Source organism: Amblyomma mixtum, chromosome 5 (genome assembly GCF_055824585.1).
Source record: "Amblyomma mixtum isolate Tamu chromosome 5, ASM5582458v1, whole genome shotgun sequence".
Taxonomy (NCBI): Eukaryota; Metazoa; Arthropoda; class Arachnida; order Ixodida; family Ixodidae; genus Amblyomma; species Amblyomma mixtum.
The window spans coordinates 26,402,990-26,421,108 of record NC_143016.1 but is presented as its reverse complement, the minus strand read 5'-3'; the positions used below and the strand labels follow the sequence as shown (position 1 = coordinate 26,421,108).

Genomic DNA, 18,119 nt, shown 5'->3' with positions numbered 1-18,119 from the left:
AGAATGAACAGAGCAAAAATTGATACAAGATGCGACGCCTGAAAAGTGTCAGCCGGTTCATATCAATCAGTTCGCAACTTTACGGCAGGGAATTCCAAACGCATGCCTAGGCGTTGCTGTCGCAGTCAATTTGTTTTACCACAATTTTCGGTTGATGCCGAGATTATTCACATCCGTATTTTCGCCACACCTCCAATGTGTATGAGTGTGTTCATGCGCGTGTAAAGGAAAAGCGCAGTGTAGATTGAAGCTATGCATGGAAGAGGAAGGTGTATAAGCTTGACGAGCTGGCAAATCGCGCTTGTCTTATGGTAGCGGCCTTTAGTCCGTGCCAGTTGAAGGAACACGACCAGCTGTTGCGTTCATCATTTGTAATCTCGCTCTACCCAATGCTGGAAATCGACAGGTCTAGACGCAACTATTCGTTGTCTGTTTGGAGCTCTGAATATATATGATGCCAGATTAAAACTCGATCGGCAAATTCGAAACAAGGTATTTCGTCATTCGCTGGCTGCAACGCTCTAGCACTGTTCTTGTTTACTGCATGATTCCAAAGCGCACCATGGCGTTGATAATGGAGCAGGAATTCGATGTTCATAGGAGCCGTACCTTGCTCACGTGGAACTTAGTCGTATTCCGAACGGCGATCCGGAGCAGATTTATCTGCGGAGAAGCAAGGTATTCGTCGCGGTCCAATCAGAACTCAAGATCTGAATCCAAATCGCCAATTGCATCGCGCTTTTCGGTTTCACGGGGCAAGGAAACTCGCTCCGGATCGCAGAATGAAATTCGCCATTATATTAAATCAAATAGACGCTTCAAATGATCGAATTAGCTTGGTGTTCAACGCTGGAAGCGCCGCGCTTTCTGCGTAGGTGACAGCATCGCAAAAGGGCCTCACTGATAACTGCATGACAGTGAACGAGGGACAGATAAATTAATCAAAACCTTACAGGAGAAATAAGCAACTGCCATAGTAGACCCAAAGGTTGTCAATGCGACGCTAACGGACATGTGTACGAGCTACGTTCACGCGATATAAATGACAGTTGCGTGCACTACAGCGTTTCTTTGACCGTGACGTCACTCGGATGTTTCGCGCCATCTCATTTTCCACCGTCGTTCCAGCTTACATCGTAAAAACTCTTTTTTTTTGGCAGAACATAGCCAGCAGCTGTCGATATATAGCTGAGACTTGATGAGGTTTGCCACAGACATGAGTTCCAGACGCGCTACGGCAAGTTTTCTTCACATACGTTCTTTTACACTTGGCGCCTGGACGCTTCTCTTCATCATCTTGTTCCGATTACAAAACATTGTAACTGCCAGCAACACAGAACGCACTACTGCAATATAAGAAAGAAAAAAGGGATGAAGAATGCTGTAAGTTAATGTGTGCTTATTTCCTTGCATAGGTTATGGGGAAGTGCACACCGGTGTAATTTCGGCCTCCGCAGATTGTTTACCATTCGCTGAAATTTCAGTGCATGGGCGTTTTTGAGCAAGATAGCTCGCAGTTTGTTTTGTTGTTCGGGAGAGTCTTTGTTATGTCGACGTTGCCTGCTCCAAGACCCTATTACCATCGCAGATGTTTTCTTCTTTCTTCTGGGCTTCCGCCATCGTATGTTTATTTGACGTATATAATTGTTATGCTTCCTCCTCTGTTTGTCCGTGATCATGAATGAAATAATATTTATTGCGGACACATTTTTAGCCAGCAGGTGGCATGAACTGTGTCCTAAAGCTCCGCTATCGTCTTGGGTCTTTTCGGCTTGTTCCATGTGTTCTGAGCTTTTAATGCTAGATGGGAGGTCCCATTCTTTATTCTTTAAAGCCACGGTCTAGGAATCGAGGTGATCTAGGCTGTAATATGGCTTACGTCTGTGAAGTTTTTGCCCTTATGTATTCCTTGCCCTTGGTATCTCATGACCGGATGCGAACTGCTTTCAGAGCGGGATTACAGCGCCATTTCGGACAGAAATCTGCGAGCCTTACCGGAGCTCTCCGACGCGCGGTGCTTTCTTATGCAGTTCCCTTTGTTCAAAACGTTCCTGTCGATAAAGGTTATCCCTGCTCCTTATCTAGCCGTGATTTATAGCACTGGCCCAGGTTTGAAGGCGCGAAGTTTTCAAGTTGCCTTTTGAGAGCCTGAGTCACAGCACCGGGAAAATGTACTTTTGAAGACATTCTGAAACGTTATTCTTTGAAAGCGCTTTCCCGAAAAGTAGATGTCTCGTTAATTTGGCGCTCTGCAGCAAACCGCGCCAGACTGGTTCTGAAAGACGAAGACGGACACAAAGGAAGAACTCGACAGACGAAGCGTGTACTCTCATCTGATTTTATTACTCGGGAAAGAGCCTTTTTTTTTAAATACAGAAACGTAGGTTTGATACTGCGGCATAAGGTTATGTCACAAAAAAATGTGCAAAAGAAAAAAATAAAGAGGAACTGCTCCTCTTGAGATCAGCGCAATATCCCTAACCATTCAAACTCACTACCCGAAAGAGCTATGCATGCGGTGCTGACAAATTTTTCTCTTCCAGTAGCCCTAATTTGGTATGCTTCGATAAGTTATCTTTGAACTTGGCTCTCGGCGTGAGCTGGGATGGTGGTGTTAGGAAAGCGAGACTGGCATTTTTTACAACGATGACAGCGGGTAGCCAGATTGCAGGAGTAGGTGTTCCGCTTTCACGGGCTGTCGTCTCCGAGTCTGGTGATAATACATATTCTTCTTTGTCCAGCGAGTCGCTTGTACAGTGTACAGCTATTGTACTTCCGTGCATCAACGAAGCACCGCATCACCTTTTAAGACTACGAGCAGGCACGGCGTTGCAGTCAACTTTTCTGCTCGTAAGAAGCTGGTGGAACTGAGAAAAAATTAGCAGCAAGGAAACAAGATCGCATTCCACGATGTTGGATTGTGCAGGAACTAAGATTGTTGAGTGCGATAAGGAAGTAGTTTACAACGGGTCGCTTCCATGCGGCCAGCGGTATAATAAACAAACCGGAATATGTATGAATATCAGGCTAAGGAAACACGCCAGCACACCAAATCGAGGCTCCGTACTTTAGTTTACTCCTTGCAGGTTGAGTGAAAAGGAAGAGAAATGTTCAATCATGCGAGTATATATCCTGAAGCGCGATTAACGCTATTGATGAGGTGACTAATTTTAGGTTTCATGTTAAATGATCAGCTTTATCAACACCCAAATATTTATAGGAAGTTGCTGTATCTAACGAGGAACCAATCAGGTAGTAAAAAGGAGTGGTACTTGAGGTTCGACTTATTCACATTACTTTACATTTATCAAGATTATTTCTATTAGGGAGCTGTCTTACCAGTTAGAAATTGTTTGAATCAAGAGTTTGGTACCACTGTCATTTTAAATCTCTCGGAACAGTACTCACTCGTCTACGCATAAATTATTAGAAGAAGTACAATCAGGCAAATCGTTAAAGTGTACTAGAGATAATAGATGACAAAAGAGCTGGCGGTGGTTAATGAGGAAATATTCAATACACCTGTCGTAGGTGGTTATGAGGATGAATTTGATGGCATTTACGAAGTAGCACCTTGAAAAGACCTTGAAAAGTCTAAGAATACCCAGTCTGTGTATGAACAGTTAACAATAATGGCATGTATCTTGTGCTCCAAACGCAAAAGCTGAATTTCACAGGATTGGGGTTTTCTGAACCCACGCTGTGAGGAAATAAGAACTGAATTTGGTTCAAGGAAATTAACCATGTTAGTGTATATCTAAAGTCTTTCGATTTCTGGTAAAGCCCGATTTTATTCAATTCTTTCACCCCGAACAACTTTTTTTTTATTGGGTTGATCCCAATTTCTGATCGAAAAAGCGCATTTTCCAGCACACAAAAGAACATACAGCACTTAAACCAACGGTTACCTTTTATTTATTGAAGAGGGCTGTTTTCACTTCATCATCATCATCATCATCATCATCATCATCATCATCATCATCATCACCAGCATCATCATCAGCCTGACTACACCCACTGCAGGGCAAAGGCCTCTCCCATGTCTCTCCAATTAACCCTGTCCTTTGTCAGTTGCCGCCACTGCATCCCCGCAAACTTCTTAATCTCATCCGCCCACTTAACTTTCTGCCGTCCCCTGCTACGTTTGCTTTCTCTTGGAATCCACTCCGTTACCCTTAAGGACCAGCGGTTATCTTGCCTTCGCATTGCATGCCCTGCCCAAGCCCATTTCTTCCTCTTGATTTCAACGAAGATGTCATTAACCCGCGTTTGTTCCCTCACCCACTCCGCCCTCTTCCGACCTCTTAACGTTACACCTGTCATTTTCCTTTCCATAACTCGCTGCGTTGTTCTTAACTTAAGCTGAACCCTCTTTGTTAGCCTCCACGTTTCTGCCCCTATAGGTGAGTACCGGTAGAATACAGCTGTTGTATACTCTTCTCTTCACGGATATTATTCACTTAAATTATTTATTTTTTTTACGGTTAGTATTCATGACGCGTCTCAATTTCAGATGATTTTGAAAAGCACATTTTATAAGCGTGAAGCCAAAACACGGGTACTGATTATTAACCTTACTGACATTGCTGTATGAAGCGCTATCCACAGCGACAGCCTGCTCCAAAGCTTTTCCGCGTTTAAAACGGTCACTTCGATACTCAGTTATTGTTTTCAGTGTACAAAGGCAATTCAGTCTTGTATGAGCATGGAAGTGCTGCGCAAGAAGTGGTAACGCCCGAGACAAAACAGTTGTACACCTTCCATTTCCATGAACATGATGAGCAAAATACACAGCATTTTATGAGCTACACAAAAACGATCCCTAATTGTAAATTATCCTTCGGTGCGAGAAACGACCAGAAAAACTCCGAATTCTGGACATTTTGCTGAATAACCAGATTTATATCCGAATTCGGTCGAAAAAAATATCACTCGATTTCGATCCTCCGAATTGCGAAGAAATAAAAAAAACCTGACTCGCCGTCACGCGGCGAAACGGGTCCTTATCTTCATAATGCTCGATACCGGCGGTGGCTTTAACTTCTACATTTCTCTTCTTTCCTTTCGTAGTAAGTTCGAAATTCCGTGTGAGGAGTTTTTCCTTGATTCAGATATCTTATGATCACGAGAACTTCCTTAGAACTGATCACAGAAACCGCTGTGCGGACCAAATTTTATTTGAAATATGTGGAGACAGCGCATGGTGGTGCGCGTTTGGATTAAACTCGGTTTATATGCTTGCATAGCTTTTATCGTAAATGATGTCCTTACGCCGTTCAACTTGAAAGGCCTCAAATATGTTGTTGAAAAAAAATAAACTGGTTATTTTAACGGCACGTGTGAATAAGGTTTTTGCTAAAAAACTGAAGTATGCTGCTGTACTTGATAGTTTCCACTGACGTCTTATGAAATATATAAGAGAATTTTTTCGGCTGCCTAATGTCGCAGGGACTTTATGTGCTAAGATATACCTGAGATCCATGAACTGCGCCATTTTTGCTTGGTCTTAGGGCATAATTATTATTGTGCTGCTAACGGGAGTCTCTAGCTCAAGGAGATGACACTTGTGCCAGTGCAGTTCGTTCCTACTCGGCCATCAGTTGGAGCAGCACAGTATATGTGTAAATAAAATAAATCGCGTGGTTTAAATATTTTCAATGTTTTGCAGTACTAGCAAAGAACCGCTGCGCATTTATAATTTATGTTTACAAAACTATCATACTTGGAGTGTTTATGAATTATGTATCGGGTTTTATCAATTTTCTAATTTATCTTCAGTGTATTCTTATAATAAAGCGTACAAACTTCCTTAATTGTTCTTGACCGGACTGCGCTGGCGTGCGTTTAGCTACGGTATTCGAGTGACTTACTGTAGATTCAGTTTTGGTTTCGTTTGGTTAATGGGGTTTAACGTCCCAAAGCAACTAAGCCTATGAGAGACGCCGTAGTGGAGGGCTCCGGAAATTTCGACCACCTGGGGTTCTTTAACGTGCACTGACATCGCACAGTATTATATGTGCGCCTTGGGAATGAGGGCATCACAGTAGAGAGCTCCGATTGTAGCTTGGGAATGAGGGCATCACAGTAGAGAGCTCCGATTGCAGACCACAAGTGATTCCTTAACTCGCCCTACTTCGCACAACCCGTGTGCCTATCTACATTGTTCATATGTATACGCGATGGTCGCGGCTGGGAGTAGTGCGCGCAAAGTTAATTAAATACAGTATCAGTTTGGGAACGGGCACTTTTACTTCTAGACTGTCGGTATCTGGGCTGAGTCAGCATGTCGGATGCTGTGATAGGCAGCTGGACACCAGGCGTCGGGCATCGCGTTGTCTTCGTGCACTTTCACCGTCATCTAGAAGCACGGTATTAAAGTTTTAGTGCCAAAGCACTAATGCGGAGGTTCAGGGCCTATCAAAATCGTCTGGTGTATGTCCGAAACGCTAGCCTAGCGCGAGCGCTCCGTCCTGCGGCACAGCCCGCTCTTTGTCGTCTTCTACGTAGCGCAAATTCGTGCTTCCGCACTGATTCGACTGTAGTAAAAAACAATGTTTGTGTTTTTTTATGAACAATTCTATGCACCACGCAAAAAAAAAACAAAAACAAAAAGACCGCGCAAGCAGTTCAAGTCGAGTCAGGAAACGTGTCATAAACGAATGCAGTGAAACATAATGGCCGTTTGTGATCATCCAGTTGTCCCCATACTGCATGGCTGGTGGCGCCCTCTTTAGGCCTGAAACTCATGAATATTGCATGCTCCAAAACCTTGCAGGCAATACAGGTAAGCGTAATGGGACTGATTGCATGCTACCGGGTCTGAAGACCGGCCCCACCTTGCCTATTTTCCCGCCGCGTGGCAGGCTTTCTCGGTCTGCGATTTGGTGAAAAATTTTTGGAAAGTAATATGGAAAATATGTTAGTGCTCCTAAGTAATTCCACATTAATGCCATCATAGTCGGGAGAGGAATAATTTTTCAGACAACGAATAATTTAACTGACAGTGTATAAGTTTCTGGATATGTACTATACAGGGTCCACTGCATTTAGAGGCCTGGTTATGTAGCCCAGAACAGGAAGCATTGGCAACTGAGACAAAATCACTAGAAAAGTTAGTTTCGTAGAATTCATTCAGTAGCGCTGGCAATTCACTCTCTGAAACGCTTTGGTCATTTGAATCTCTCAGCGGAATAAGGCTTTTACTCGGATTAATACAATTCCAAGGCTTTTCGGGTTGTCAGTGAGCATTGAAGGTAGTCTAGTTCTTAAGAAATTTGTCTTTGTGGTGGAAAGGAATCTAGTGTTAGCAGCAGCGTCCAATTTGTACGCCAACTAGCGTTCTTCCGTATGGTCATCCTTAGCTTAACAATGCAGGCATTTTTTTTTGCGGTTGCAGTCTTCTAACGTCTTTGTTGTACCAGGCGGTTTTTGGATTCGAGAGTACGGCAAATTGTGGGATATATATGTGGGTTACTTCTCTAAAATTGTTGCTAAAAATGTTAGTTTTTCTCAGTTCGGCGAGTGTCAAAATTATGCAAAGAATATGAAAAATAGAACCTAACCCAGTGTTAATGGCATCGAAATTCGCATACGTATAATCGTGAACTGCATTAGCGTCATTTTTAAAAGGTTTCTTGAAGCCCTAACTCGAAAGTTTAGAAAAAGAGGGTGATCTAGTTTAGACAAACATGTTATTTCGTATCAGATTTAAGGCTGTTGGCGCTGCCACCAGTTGTTGGCGAAGATGGGTCGGTTCGGCGTCGTTGCTAGCTCGCTGCTGCTGCTGCTGCTCGCTTGACGGAACCGTGGTCAAGCTTCGACACCCGTTCCCACCACCACCAGGACAGGAGTGCCGCCATGTCAAAGAGTTAAGTGATGGGAGGAAGATTACAAGAGGGTTTATTTACATCTTTTTACAACATGGTTAGAGACTGAAGTGAGGCTCCAAAAGAGGCTCTATGGGAGGCTAAGAGAGGCTCTAGTGAGTTCTGAAGTGAGCTGCTCTGCCGCATTCGTTCTCGACATTTATACTGTTCGCCTTCCCTAAACTCCCTAGGTTGAGGACGCCCACGCCGGGGTGGGAGGGGCCCAGATCACAAACAACACAAACTTGTGCGCACAAACACACCACTGCACTTAGGGCCACGCCCCCGTCACATGTGGAGTCTGAGAGAAAGAAGGTTGTCGTCGAGGTAGCGTTGACTGCGGTAGGTGATGGCCTCCGGCCAGTCGAAGGTTTCTGCGGGTCACCGACATCTGCTGATAATCAAAGACACCCGCCGCTCGAGGCCGGACGCGAGGTCACGAAAAGGCCGAAAGTGGTTCTTCGTGCTTGGGTCGGAGATGATGCCCGCCAGCTTGTCGCGATGCTTGGCACGCCAAAGAGCAACAGGAGACGAGGCCCTTTGTTCCCTGGCACGGTCACGGCAAATGGGGAAGATAACGTTCGTCTCCCCGAGGCGGCGGCGGCGGCGGCGTTCTACACGTGCAGGCACTTTGTGAAGGGGGTCTGGTTTTGGTCCTGCACTCCAACCGGGCAAACTCCGTAATTGAAGTCAGCTGGCACCTGGGTCCTCTCCGTGCGTGCGGTCCAAGGCGGCAGGCCCGAAAGTAATCACGCTGAAGTTGCTCGCAGCTATGCACAGTAGAAACAGGTGTGCTGGCGGCCACCCGGCGAGACTTGTTGACGTCGATCTTAATAAGGCAGAGCAGCGAGTGCTAAATCTAGAATATTTTTAGTGCTACCCGATATTGTTTTCGGCTCAGTAACATTTTGCAAAACGTTAAAAGGCACGTGTTCGAAAACCTCCTTGCGGGGGCCCATACGTTTGCGAGACTCTTCAACCCCGGATATTTTAGTTAAAGGGCCACTGCCCAGGGTCCGGACATTTTTGAAAAACAAGCCCACTGCATAGATGAGGCATCGAAGATAACCTCTGCAAAATACTAGAGCCATGCGCGCCCCGAAAAGCTGCGAAAATTCAAATCAAAGCCCGTTCATTCTTTCCTTCCTTCAAAAACGGGCCCGGCCCACTACTCTGCACCCCGCTGACGTCAAGGGGGGCTACTTTCGCTAAAGGCACTCCATTGGTGCATCGTTCTGACTGACGGGAGAAGGTTGGGCGTAGCCTTGGCGTCGCGTCGTCTGCACAAGGCTTTCCGCAGCGCCTTCTGTTCTGGCTCATGCCTACAAACCCCCATGAAGGAACAAAAAAAAAAAACTGCGGAGGGAGCGTGCGGCGACAGCCTTGAACCCTAGCCATAAAAAGTAAAAAAATAGTAAAACTGAGGGAGTTGGTTCGCCCCCCCCCCCCTCCCCCCCCCCGCCGTGGTCACGTCACGAGACGCTCTGCGTGCGCGCTCCCTTCTCAGTTTCTTTTCTTCTATGCGAGCCCCCCAAAACAAGGTTTTAATTAGTAGTGCAGCAGAGCCTTTCCCTCGCTCGCCCACTTGACCGCTCCGCACACACACCGCTTATCTTTCGTGCACCTTGCGTACGCCTTGACTCCAATGAATGACATATGCTTTGGAGCGGAGAAAAGACACAAACACACAGAACACAAACACGCGTGGAGAAAAGCAAACGGGCGGTTGCCGGGTCCGCGCTTCGCCGTGTGTTTCGAACACAACCGACTTCCGCCCCTCCGCTCGTGAAACGGTGGGGAGGCCTAAAAGAAAATGAAAACGTGGCTCGTTAACTGGGAATGACAAACAGATGTATGAAAGGATGCGCTCGCTAACAAGTCTAGGTGGTCGAGCCGATCGCGCCTCTCGATCGTTCAGTGTGCGGAGAAAATGCAAAAACCAAGAAAAGAATTCTATTGAAGGCGGGGCCATGACGTCGCCCTGTGACGCACTCCACAGACACCACGCCCCCGGCTTACACCGGAGAAGGAAGGGGTGATTTTGCCTTGCCGAGCCTACTCGACGAGGAGCGGGAGAGAAGAATTTCGAGGAGGGAATGGAAGGAGAGGAGGCTCGCTCAAAGAGAGGTAGAGAGTGTCTGCTGCGCTGGGGTGGGCACGGGCCCTTTAAGGGAAGTTGAAATTTCATCGTAGATTTAATGGAATCGTGTAGGCAGCAAACAAAGGAAGGCGTAGGAGTTTGCAAAATGTTAACAGGCACGTGTTCGAAAACCTCCTTGCGGGGGCCCACACGTTTTCGAGACTCTTCAACCCCGGATATTTTAGTTAAGGGAAGTTGAAATTTCATCGTAGATTTTATGAAATCGTGTAGGCAGCAAACAAAGTAAGGCATCGGAGTTAGGGGTCTGTAGCATGCACTTATAATTAGTTTATTAGCCGCGATTTAAAAGCATGCCGAATTTTCTTCTGAAGTGATGGGTATACGGATAAGTGATGAAGTCAGGTTCGTTTTTACGGTGAAAAGTGTTCCGCCTACCTGTTTCCTCTGCGATGAGGAACAGCAAAAATCGCTAGCAGATTTGAAAGCCTCTGCAGAGATAACCAGGTTTCTGTGAGAACTAGGATGTCTGCGTCGCTTGTGTCAATAACAGGATGACGGGATATACGCTTGTTTGGGACGCTTCGAATATCCGTGTAACGAACTGACAAATTACTTGCAGACGCATCTCTGCCCCTTGGACATCGCCCGCTCGTAAGAGTCGATTGAGATTGTTGGAATGCATGGTTTGTCTCAATGGCAGCAGCGCAATTTATTATCTCTCTGATAACGGCGTTCAGATAATCGCTGACTTATCACTTTTTATCCATGAACAGCTTGTTATATTTTAGATGAAAAGGTGAATGTACATGTTGTGAGCTGACGTGTTTCATTATCCTTTTGCACTCTGGTCTAGTTTCAGGCAAAAAATCTTCAGATGTAATCCTGTTATGATCCTCAAAACGATAACTGCAGAAAACAGCGGTTTTCTTTATTTGAAGCAGATATATTTGCCTGAAATTGAGTGGCATCGAGATTAATTATAACGACCCATCTTATGAGCACGTTGGACGACATTAGTGGTCAAATTCTGATCACTAGAGCAGGATAATATTGCAAGAAACTTTTCCGTAGTGTGTATGTTTCTTGATAATCAGGAGTTCCAAGGAAAACAAAACTGTTCCTCCTGGATTTCTTTTATGCGTTTTATAAGTGAATCGAATTTATTGGTCAGGTTGGCTAGTGCAGTTCTTTAGGGTGTTTAGGGTGTTTCCATCCGAAGTTCATTGATTTCGAGCCCTTTTTGTTCCAGGCATGACAGGCGCATGCATATTTCATCGAATTTTTTCAATTGTACGATTGCTTACCTTGATGTCTTCAATATTATTGGCTACCTTATTCTTTCTAGCTGATTGTTGTTCTGGAGAAACCTCAAGGCCTGTGAGTAGGACAGTAATTTACTCGCGCTGGCTCAGCGGTTTTGGCACTCGGCTGCTGATTCCAAGTCGCGGGTTCGATCCCGGCCGAGGCGACCGCATTTCGATACAGGCGAAATGCGCAAGTGCCCTTGTGCTGTGTTGTGAAGGCGCAGGTTGAAAAACATCCGGCGATCTGAATTAATCCGGAGCCCTACACTACGGCGTCCCTCATAGGAGTCATAACCAATGTGTTGCTTCAGGATGTTAAATTTAGGAGAATATTTTCACAATGTCCTCACGGACTAATGTCCTGGAACACAACATATTCAGCGTTAATTTTGCATCATCCTCTTGGAGCTGTCTCTTAACGAGACACAGTATTTCACCTAGTGTTTGGTGTGTGGCAGCCTCCACCGATCATGCGCCATGATGCTCTAGCACAACAAATTACACATTCCGGTTACTCCGAGTCACAGGAACAGAAATTTTTCTCAACCTCTGCATACCGCAGAACAGCAAAGATGAGATCTATATATTCAAGTGCGAGGTTGATAATAACTCATGAACACGAGAACAATACTAGAAAGGAATTATTAGTCTACTTGGCGTATAAATAACGGTTTTCACAAACTAGCAGAGTTCAGAAGCGTGCGTAGTGTACGAGCATGCTGCTAAAGGCACACTTCTCGCTCTAAGTGAGTTGCAAATGGTTGCTGTATAATCTTTTAAATCTGGTTGTGATGATGCTGCCTCTTTCGACGACGTTGCCGAGCGAGCAAGGGGAGGGGCCCAAGCATCTCTACAAAGCAAGTACACTTATCCGGCCCAGATGGTTGGAAGAGGTTGCATGTTGCATGGATGACTATCGCAATGCAGAAGCACAAAGCAGTGACGACCTGCAGTGTAGAAAACGCAACGCATGGGCCATGCTGCTCAAGGTACCGTTCCCGTGCTCATTGTGGTTACTAAATGTTTTCATGTCCATACATCGTCCCTTACTGCAGTCCTCAGTTGCGTAACTACGCACTGCGAAGAGCCAGAATCATCATGCTAAGTTGGTTTCCGACTCGTATCGGGACCCGCATTCATTCAGGCGCACGTCTCACCTTATGCCCCGGAAAACTGCACCGACTTGTTGCAGAAAAGTGTGCCAGCATTACATTTAAGGCAAACAGAAACACATTTGAAGTTATTAGTAGCTGGCAGGTGTTTAAAAGTTGACGGCATAGAGAAAACAACAATGGCTTCAAGAAAGCAGTGTTACCAGACAGCTTTTCATTGTTTGCAGGCTCATGGTCTTTACATGGTAAAGAAAGCCTGATCTTAGACTCCAAATACCCTTCGCCATCTAATTGGTATATAGTATGATACAATTTGCTCGCGGACGAAGCATCGAATTTGTCATGTACAGAACACTTAAAACCAGGGTTTGATCGTTTGTGTTGCAAGCGTTCCTCCAATATTTTAGGCATTTGCCTGGTGCATCTGTTTTACGCATACAGTCTCTTTCAAAGTTCTCGCGCAGGAAAGTTTCACGTGATTAGGCTCATTACTTCACGAGACATAATCGTGTTATTTTTGGTTCTCACTCTAGTGTCCACTTTAGTGCCCCAACTCAGAAGAATGGCTGTCTCTTTAACACTAATTAATGTGGGACGAATGTGAACATTGCAGTTTTGTGGATGTAGAAGCGGACGTCGAGTCGTATTATAGGTTTTTGGCTGCTACATGTTTATTACTGATTACCATTAAGGACACGGGCCTGAGTTCGGCGACGCTCAGTTGAGAGTCCAGCAGTAAAAACGAATTAGTAGTACGCGGCTTGTGGTCGAGGTGGCTCGAAATTATGCATGCAGTTGCGCTTGGTACTTGACCTTAATCGAAAGGAAAGAATAAAACAAACAAAAAAGATTCACGCTAGAGGCGTGAAAAGCAAGACGAGAGAATTGACGCGCCCGCAAGATCGAGGGTGGCGCGCTTACTAGTGGCTAGTGCGCAAAAGGCAATTATTGGTAGGGCTCTCAAAAACAGGCCGTAAGGCCATCACTTCTCTGAGTGGCGGAGTTTCTGTGTCATTATAAACGCGCTAAAAAATGAACAAAAAGGAGCGTTCAAGTTTCCTCGCAGCTGCGCTGTGAAGCGGTCTTGCATGCTCGATCGGATTACAATTAAATGTTTCCGCCTGTGCTCTTCCATTGTTTGTGTGCAGGAGGAACAAAATATGGGGCGCGGTACTGGCAGTTCTCTTCGCGGCTGTGCTATGGGACATTAACGGCGAGTTAAAGCGAATGACTTCGCTCGCCGGAATCGCCGTCTTGCTGCTGCTGGGCTACACGTTTTCAAGGGATCGCGGTCAGGTAATTATTCGAGAGCTTCGATCCACACGAATGTGTTTGTTTTGTGTCGCATGCGGGCTGCTTGTTTGACACAGCATCTTCCCCGATACCGGGTGCCCCTAGAATTTTCCAGCGTGCGGGCATGCGGGTTGATTACCGACGCATTTTACGAAACGGCGGAACTCGAACTACGCACTTACGGGGCCCGTTGTCACTTAAGACTGTACAAGTAATGAATACGAACGCACAAATTGGACTGATGAGGGAGCCCGGCGCTGTTAGTACGAGATATTTGACAACAACGAATAATGCAAAGGATGAATGAAAGTAAATAACAGGTCATCAATGACGCTATCGGCAGAGATAAAAATGACGCAAATAAAGATGCTCGTTATTTATCTCCCAATTAGCAGGCACTGGAGAAAGATTATAATAATGAGGTGCAACTTCAGCAAGATCAGTTTTAAAAAGCTGGAATTCAGGTAGCTCAATATCCCCATGGGCAGGAGATCGGGCACCATGAGTGAGGCTGAAAGAATGAGTTTTTGAAATTAGCGAGGGGAAATTAACTGCCTGTAGACATGGAGATTGGAAGGCGCCCCCGGGAGAGCGTAATAATGAAGAGAGCAGAAACTATTACCAAACGGTTGCATGGCGAGACGAATGCTTGGAAAGTTAGGTCGGGGAATTCTGATCAGTGAAATCATTTATACAGTCGCCGATACTTTAAGCCTACATTCAATTTTATTGCTCGTAACTGTACACGCCCTGACTGGGACGGTCAGACCAGTTAGAAACGCCATGGAATGTGCACAAGTGTTCGTCGAGTGGTACATTTACTCTTACTGTCTCATTGTTCGAACTGGCATGATCATTCTAGGTTTTTTTTTTATTTCGCTGCGTTTTTCAAAGATTGAGTCCTCATTATTCCTCTCAATACATTTATCCTAGTTCACTGCATCGGGAGTGCGTATAGCCACATAGATTCGAAAGCTTTTCTGCAGTCGGAACTTCATTCGTTACTTATCACTGTTGGAACGACTTGCAATTTTAATGCATTCTTTGACAACAAATACTAAAAACATGAACTTCTATGCTTTAATAGCTTATGCTTTAATAATTTACGCTTTAATAGTGTGTCAAGGCAAATCAAACTTGTTCTATCAGGTGAAATAATTTTAGTCCTAGATGGTGATTTAAAAAAAGTTACTTTTATTCGTGGCCTCATACCTTAACCGGATTGCGTGTGTGCGCTTGCGAACTGACGAGGAAGAACTGTTGCAAGTTACAGCCAAAGGTTTAGTGTCCACGATGTCATCTTTTTGTTTCTGAATCAGCAATTCGATCCTATCCCGCTGCGTTGAGGCGTAAATCGCGTAGGTAAAACGGTTTGCATTTCTTTGCCAAGCGACCGGTGTTGCAAGCGGTTCAGCCTGAATGCTTGCGCAGTCATTGTCGGTGTGCCTATTAAGGCAAGGAGTTTACTTTTGCGAAGAGGATTTGAGCTGCGGTCTTTGCGCTTTTCAAACGCCGCGTATCTCGCACCCCTTCTTAAATAAATTCCCCTATTTTTCCCTTAGATGACGCCGCAGGTATCGTCTGCTCGAGCGTGCCTACGGGATAGGGTTTGCTAATGCCCGTCCACAAGCCATGAATATTCCTGCATTGGCTTGAAAAGGTTTGCGGTGTGTCTGGGAATTGCAAAAATGGGCGACAGTACGTCATGCGTACCGCTTCACGACAGGGGAAGGAGGAGAAAAAAGAGAAGGGCGGCTGTCGGGGACCGTTAGAGAATTAGTACCCGTAGTAATTCCGGCATATTGTGTGTTGCAATTCCGGAGGAGAGGCTAGGGCAGTGATGAAGGAGAGAACACGCTCAACCTAGCTTTCCGCCACTACCCGCCACCCGTTTAAGTATGATGACACGTGTCTTTCAGGCTTTGCGGTCACTGATTACGCGCAGTCGAGCATGTCCCAAATAAGTAAATCATTATGCTTTGGAGAGTTAAACCATACTGTTTCGAGCGCTGAAACGACGCCTTGTCGCTTACTGCATAGCTAGGAGGCCGACAGTCGCACAAAAACATTGACCTGGGCAATACCACGGCAGGTCGGTGCCTTGTGGTAGTTATTCTAAATTACGCTTTTGTCACTGTAATAAACTTTTCGAGCTGCCGCAGGTCTTTGTAAACATGAAGAGTAGTGCGACGCGCTGAAGAGGACAGCTGGCAGACTTAGCTTGTGCTTTCAACCTGGAGCTTTGTTACGTGCTCCCATTGGCGTGCCACCAATCACTATCGCACCTACCACCGCATGCGCCCGTGGAGAAGATCTCATGGAGCCTGGTTGCCGGCTGTGTGGCGGCCACGTTTGTCAGCGGCCTGGTTCTCCTTAGGCTGAACCTGGGCGAGCCCGTGGCAACCTGTGCGGTCTCCAAGCTCCGCAGCTACGTGCGGTGGCTGACGGCAGGAGGCCGTTTCGCCTTCGGCTACCTGGCGGAGGGGGTGAACATGAGCCACCACATGGCGAATCTGACAGCCCTACACCGGGACGTCGACAACATACCACCCGTGTTCGCATTCAGCGTGAGTGGGCTCTTGACGCGCTCCCTGCCCATTTGGCTCAGTTGCTCAGCTCACAGCGGCAGCTCTTCGCGAAGTGCAGAGGCTACGCGCTCCCTTGTTCCCTTTCATAATGAGCGACGCTGTACATATGTCGACTGCCATCTCTTAGCTATGGGGTTGGGGAGTGAGTGTCCGGGGCTGTTCGCGGATGCGTAAGGGTGACGACGATCGGCGTTAACGCGGAATACCTTCATATAACAGCTGGAGCTGTAAAAACACTAAATTTGTTTGCGCGCTAGCAGATATCGTCAAATGGTATGGAATGACGCATGCAGGTGCTGCCTTCGCTCTGCTACGTGGCTTTTCTCGCGCGAATGCTGTACTACGTGGGCTTCCTGCAGACCCTGCTGGGTGGGATCGACCACTTCATCACCGCTGGCCGTAGCTTCAGCTCCTACGAGGTCTTGATCGCATTCGTCAGCGTTGTGAACGGCCCCGTGAGTTCCCGGGAACAGCAGTGCTTTCTAACAACAGGCTTATATTGCGCATAGAAACTCCTCGTTTTTCACAGACACAAAAAAAGAGGGACGCACGAAGGAAGGCACTCTCACTTAGATGACACGTTAGTGCCGCAGTATGTTTGCAATGGAAAGCTGAACAATTTTCTCCAATAGGCGTAGTTGAAGTAAGATTTGCCGCCTTCTGGGCCTTACAGCACAGATGAAGGGCTTACAGATAAAGGGACTTTATATAATGAGCCTATCAGGAATGTTAGCACATGGCAAGTTGAGACCGAAAGGACAACTCGAAGCGGAAAATGCAGTAGCTCAGTGTCTTCCTGGAAAGTACTTCGAGGTAGAGTATATTCCAAGGTGAGGAATATTTTTTGCCTACACATTTGTGAAATGGCGCTGCTACACGTGCGGTACATGCGTTAATGGTAGCGTCGCACTTTCACTCGTTGCGGTGCGCAGCTGATGACAGCCACTACGGCTGCAACGAAGAGTGTGTCCTTGCGTCCGTGCGACCTACATAGCTACCATGCAAGACAAGATGATCTTTTCGATTTTTGGATATAATGTGTTAGAAAATCGCCAGTAGAAGTGACTTCGGTGGTCCCTGTCAGCGTTACTTAGGGTCCTCCCAGCTACGGGGGCCTATCAACGCAGTGTTAATAATGAGGAGTGAATTTCGATACTGTCGAGGTGAAGGACAAATACGCGTAAAGTCTGACTAGGGTAGTGAGAAATATGACTAAAATGTGGCAGTACTGAAACTAAAAACGTGAATGACGATTCCGCGTAATTCTCACTTTCGAAATGAAGCATGCCAAAGTGGGTACAACATTTTGTGTTCACAAGTACGCTGGGATAAAACATAGCGGTGTCATAACTATACCTCACTCCTCCGCAGTGTTAGAACTATCTGGTGTTTAGTTTACGATACCCTTGATAGTGGCAGTTAAGCAGCAATCACTGTCTACTCATGGGTGGAGAGGGCGGCCTGAGCAACACGCCTTCACCCAGTTAATCCGCACTGGGGAAGGTAAATGAGTATGACGACGAGAGTGAGGGAGAGAGAGATAGCGAGGGTATGAGGTAATGAAACAATAATACGACGAGCTCTATGCGTTGTATCCAATGTATGATGCGACTATGTGATACGCCATCATCAGCACACACATGAAAGGAAACAACAACGACTGAGCCGCCGCGGTGGCTCAGTGGTGATGGCGCTGGGCTGCTGACCCGAAAGACGCGGGTTCGATCCCGGCCGCGGCAGTCAAATTTTGATGGAGGCGAAATTCTAGAGGCCCGTGTACTGTGCGAAGTTAGTGCACGTTAAAGAACCCCAGTTGGTCGAAATTTCCGGAGCCCTTCTCTACGGCGTCCCTCATA

General features: G+C 46.2%; 1 protein-coding gene across 1 annotated transcript in view; it reads left to right on the top strand.

Annotated features, from left to right (window-relative positions):
- LOC149341563 (sodium/nucleoside cotransporter 1-like) overlaps window positions 1-18,119 on the top strand; it is a 44,095-nt gene that overhangs the window by 6,797 nt on the left and 19,179 nt on the right. Inside the window, exons 4-6 of the mRNA XM_089546683.1 lie at window positions 13,531-13,678; window positions 15,988-16,242; window positions 16,557-16,718. Coding sequence (XP_089402809.1) covers window positions 13,531-13,678; window positions 15,988-16,242; window positions 16,557-16,718 — 565 coding nt within the window. The remainder of the gene's footprint in view (window positions 1-13,530; window positions 13,679-15,987; window positions 16,243-16,556; window positions 16,719-18,119) is intronic.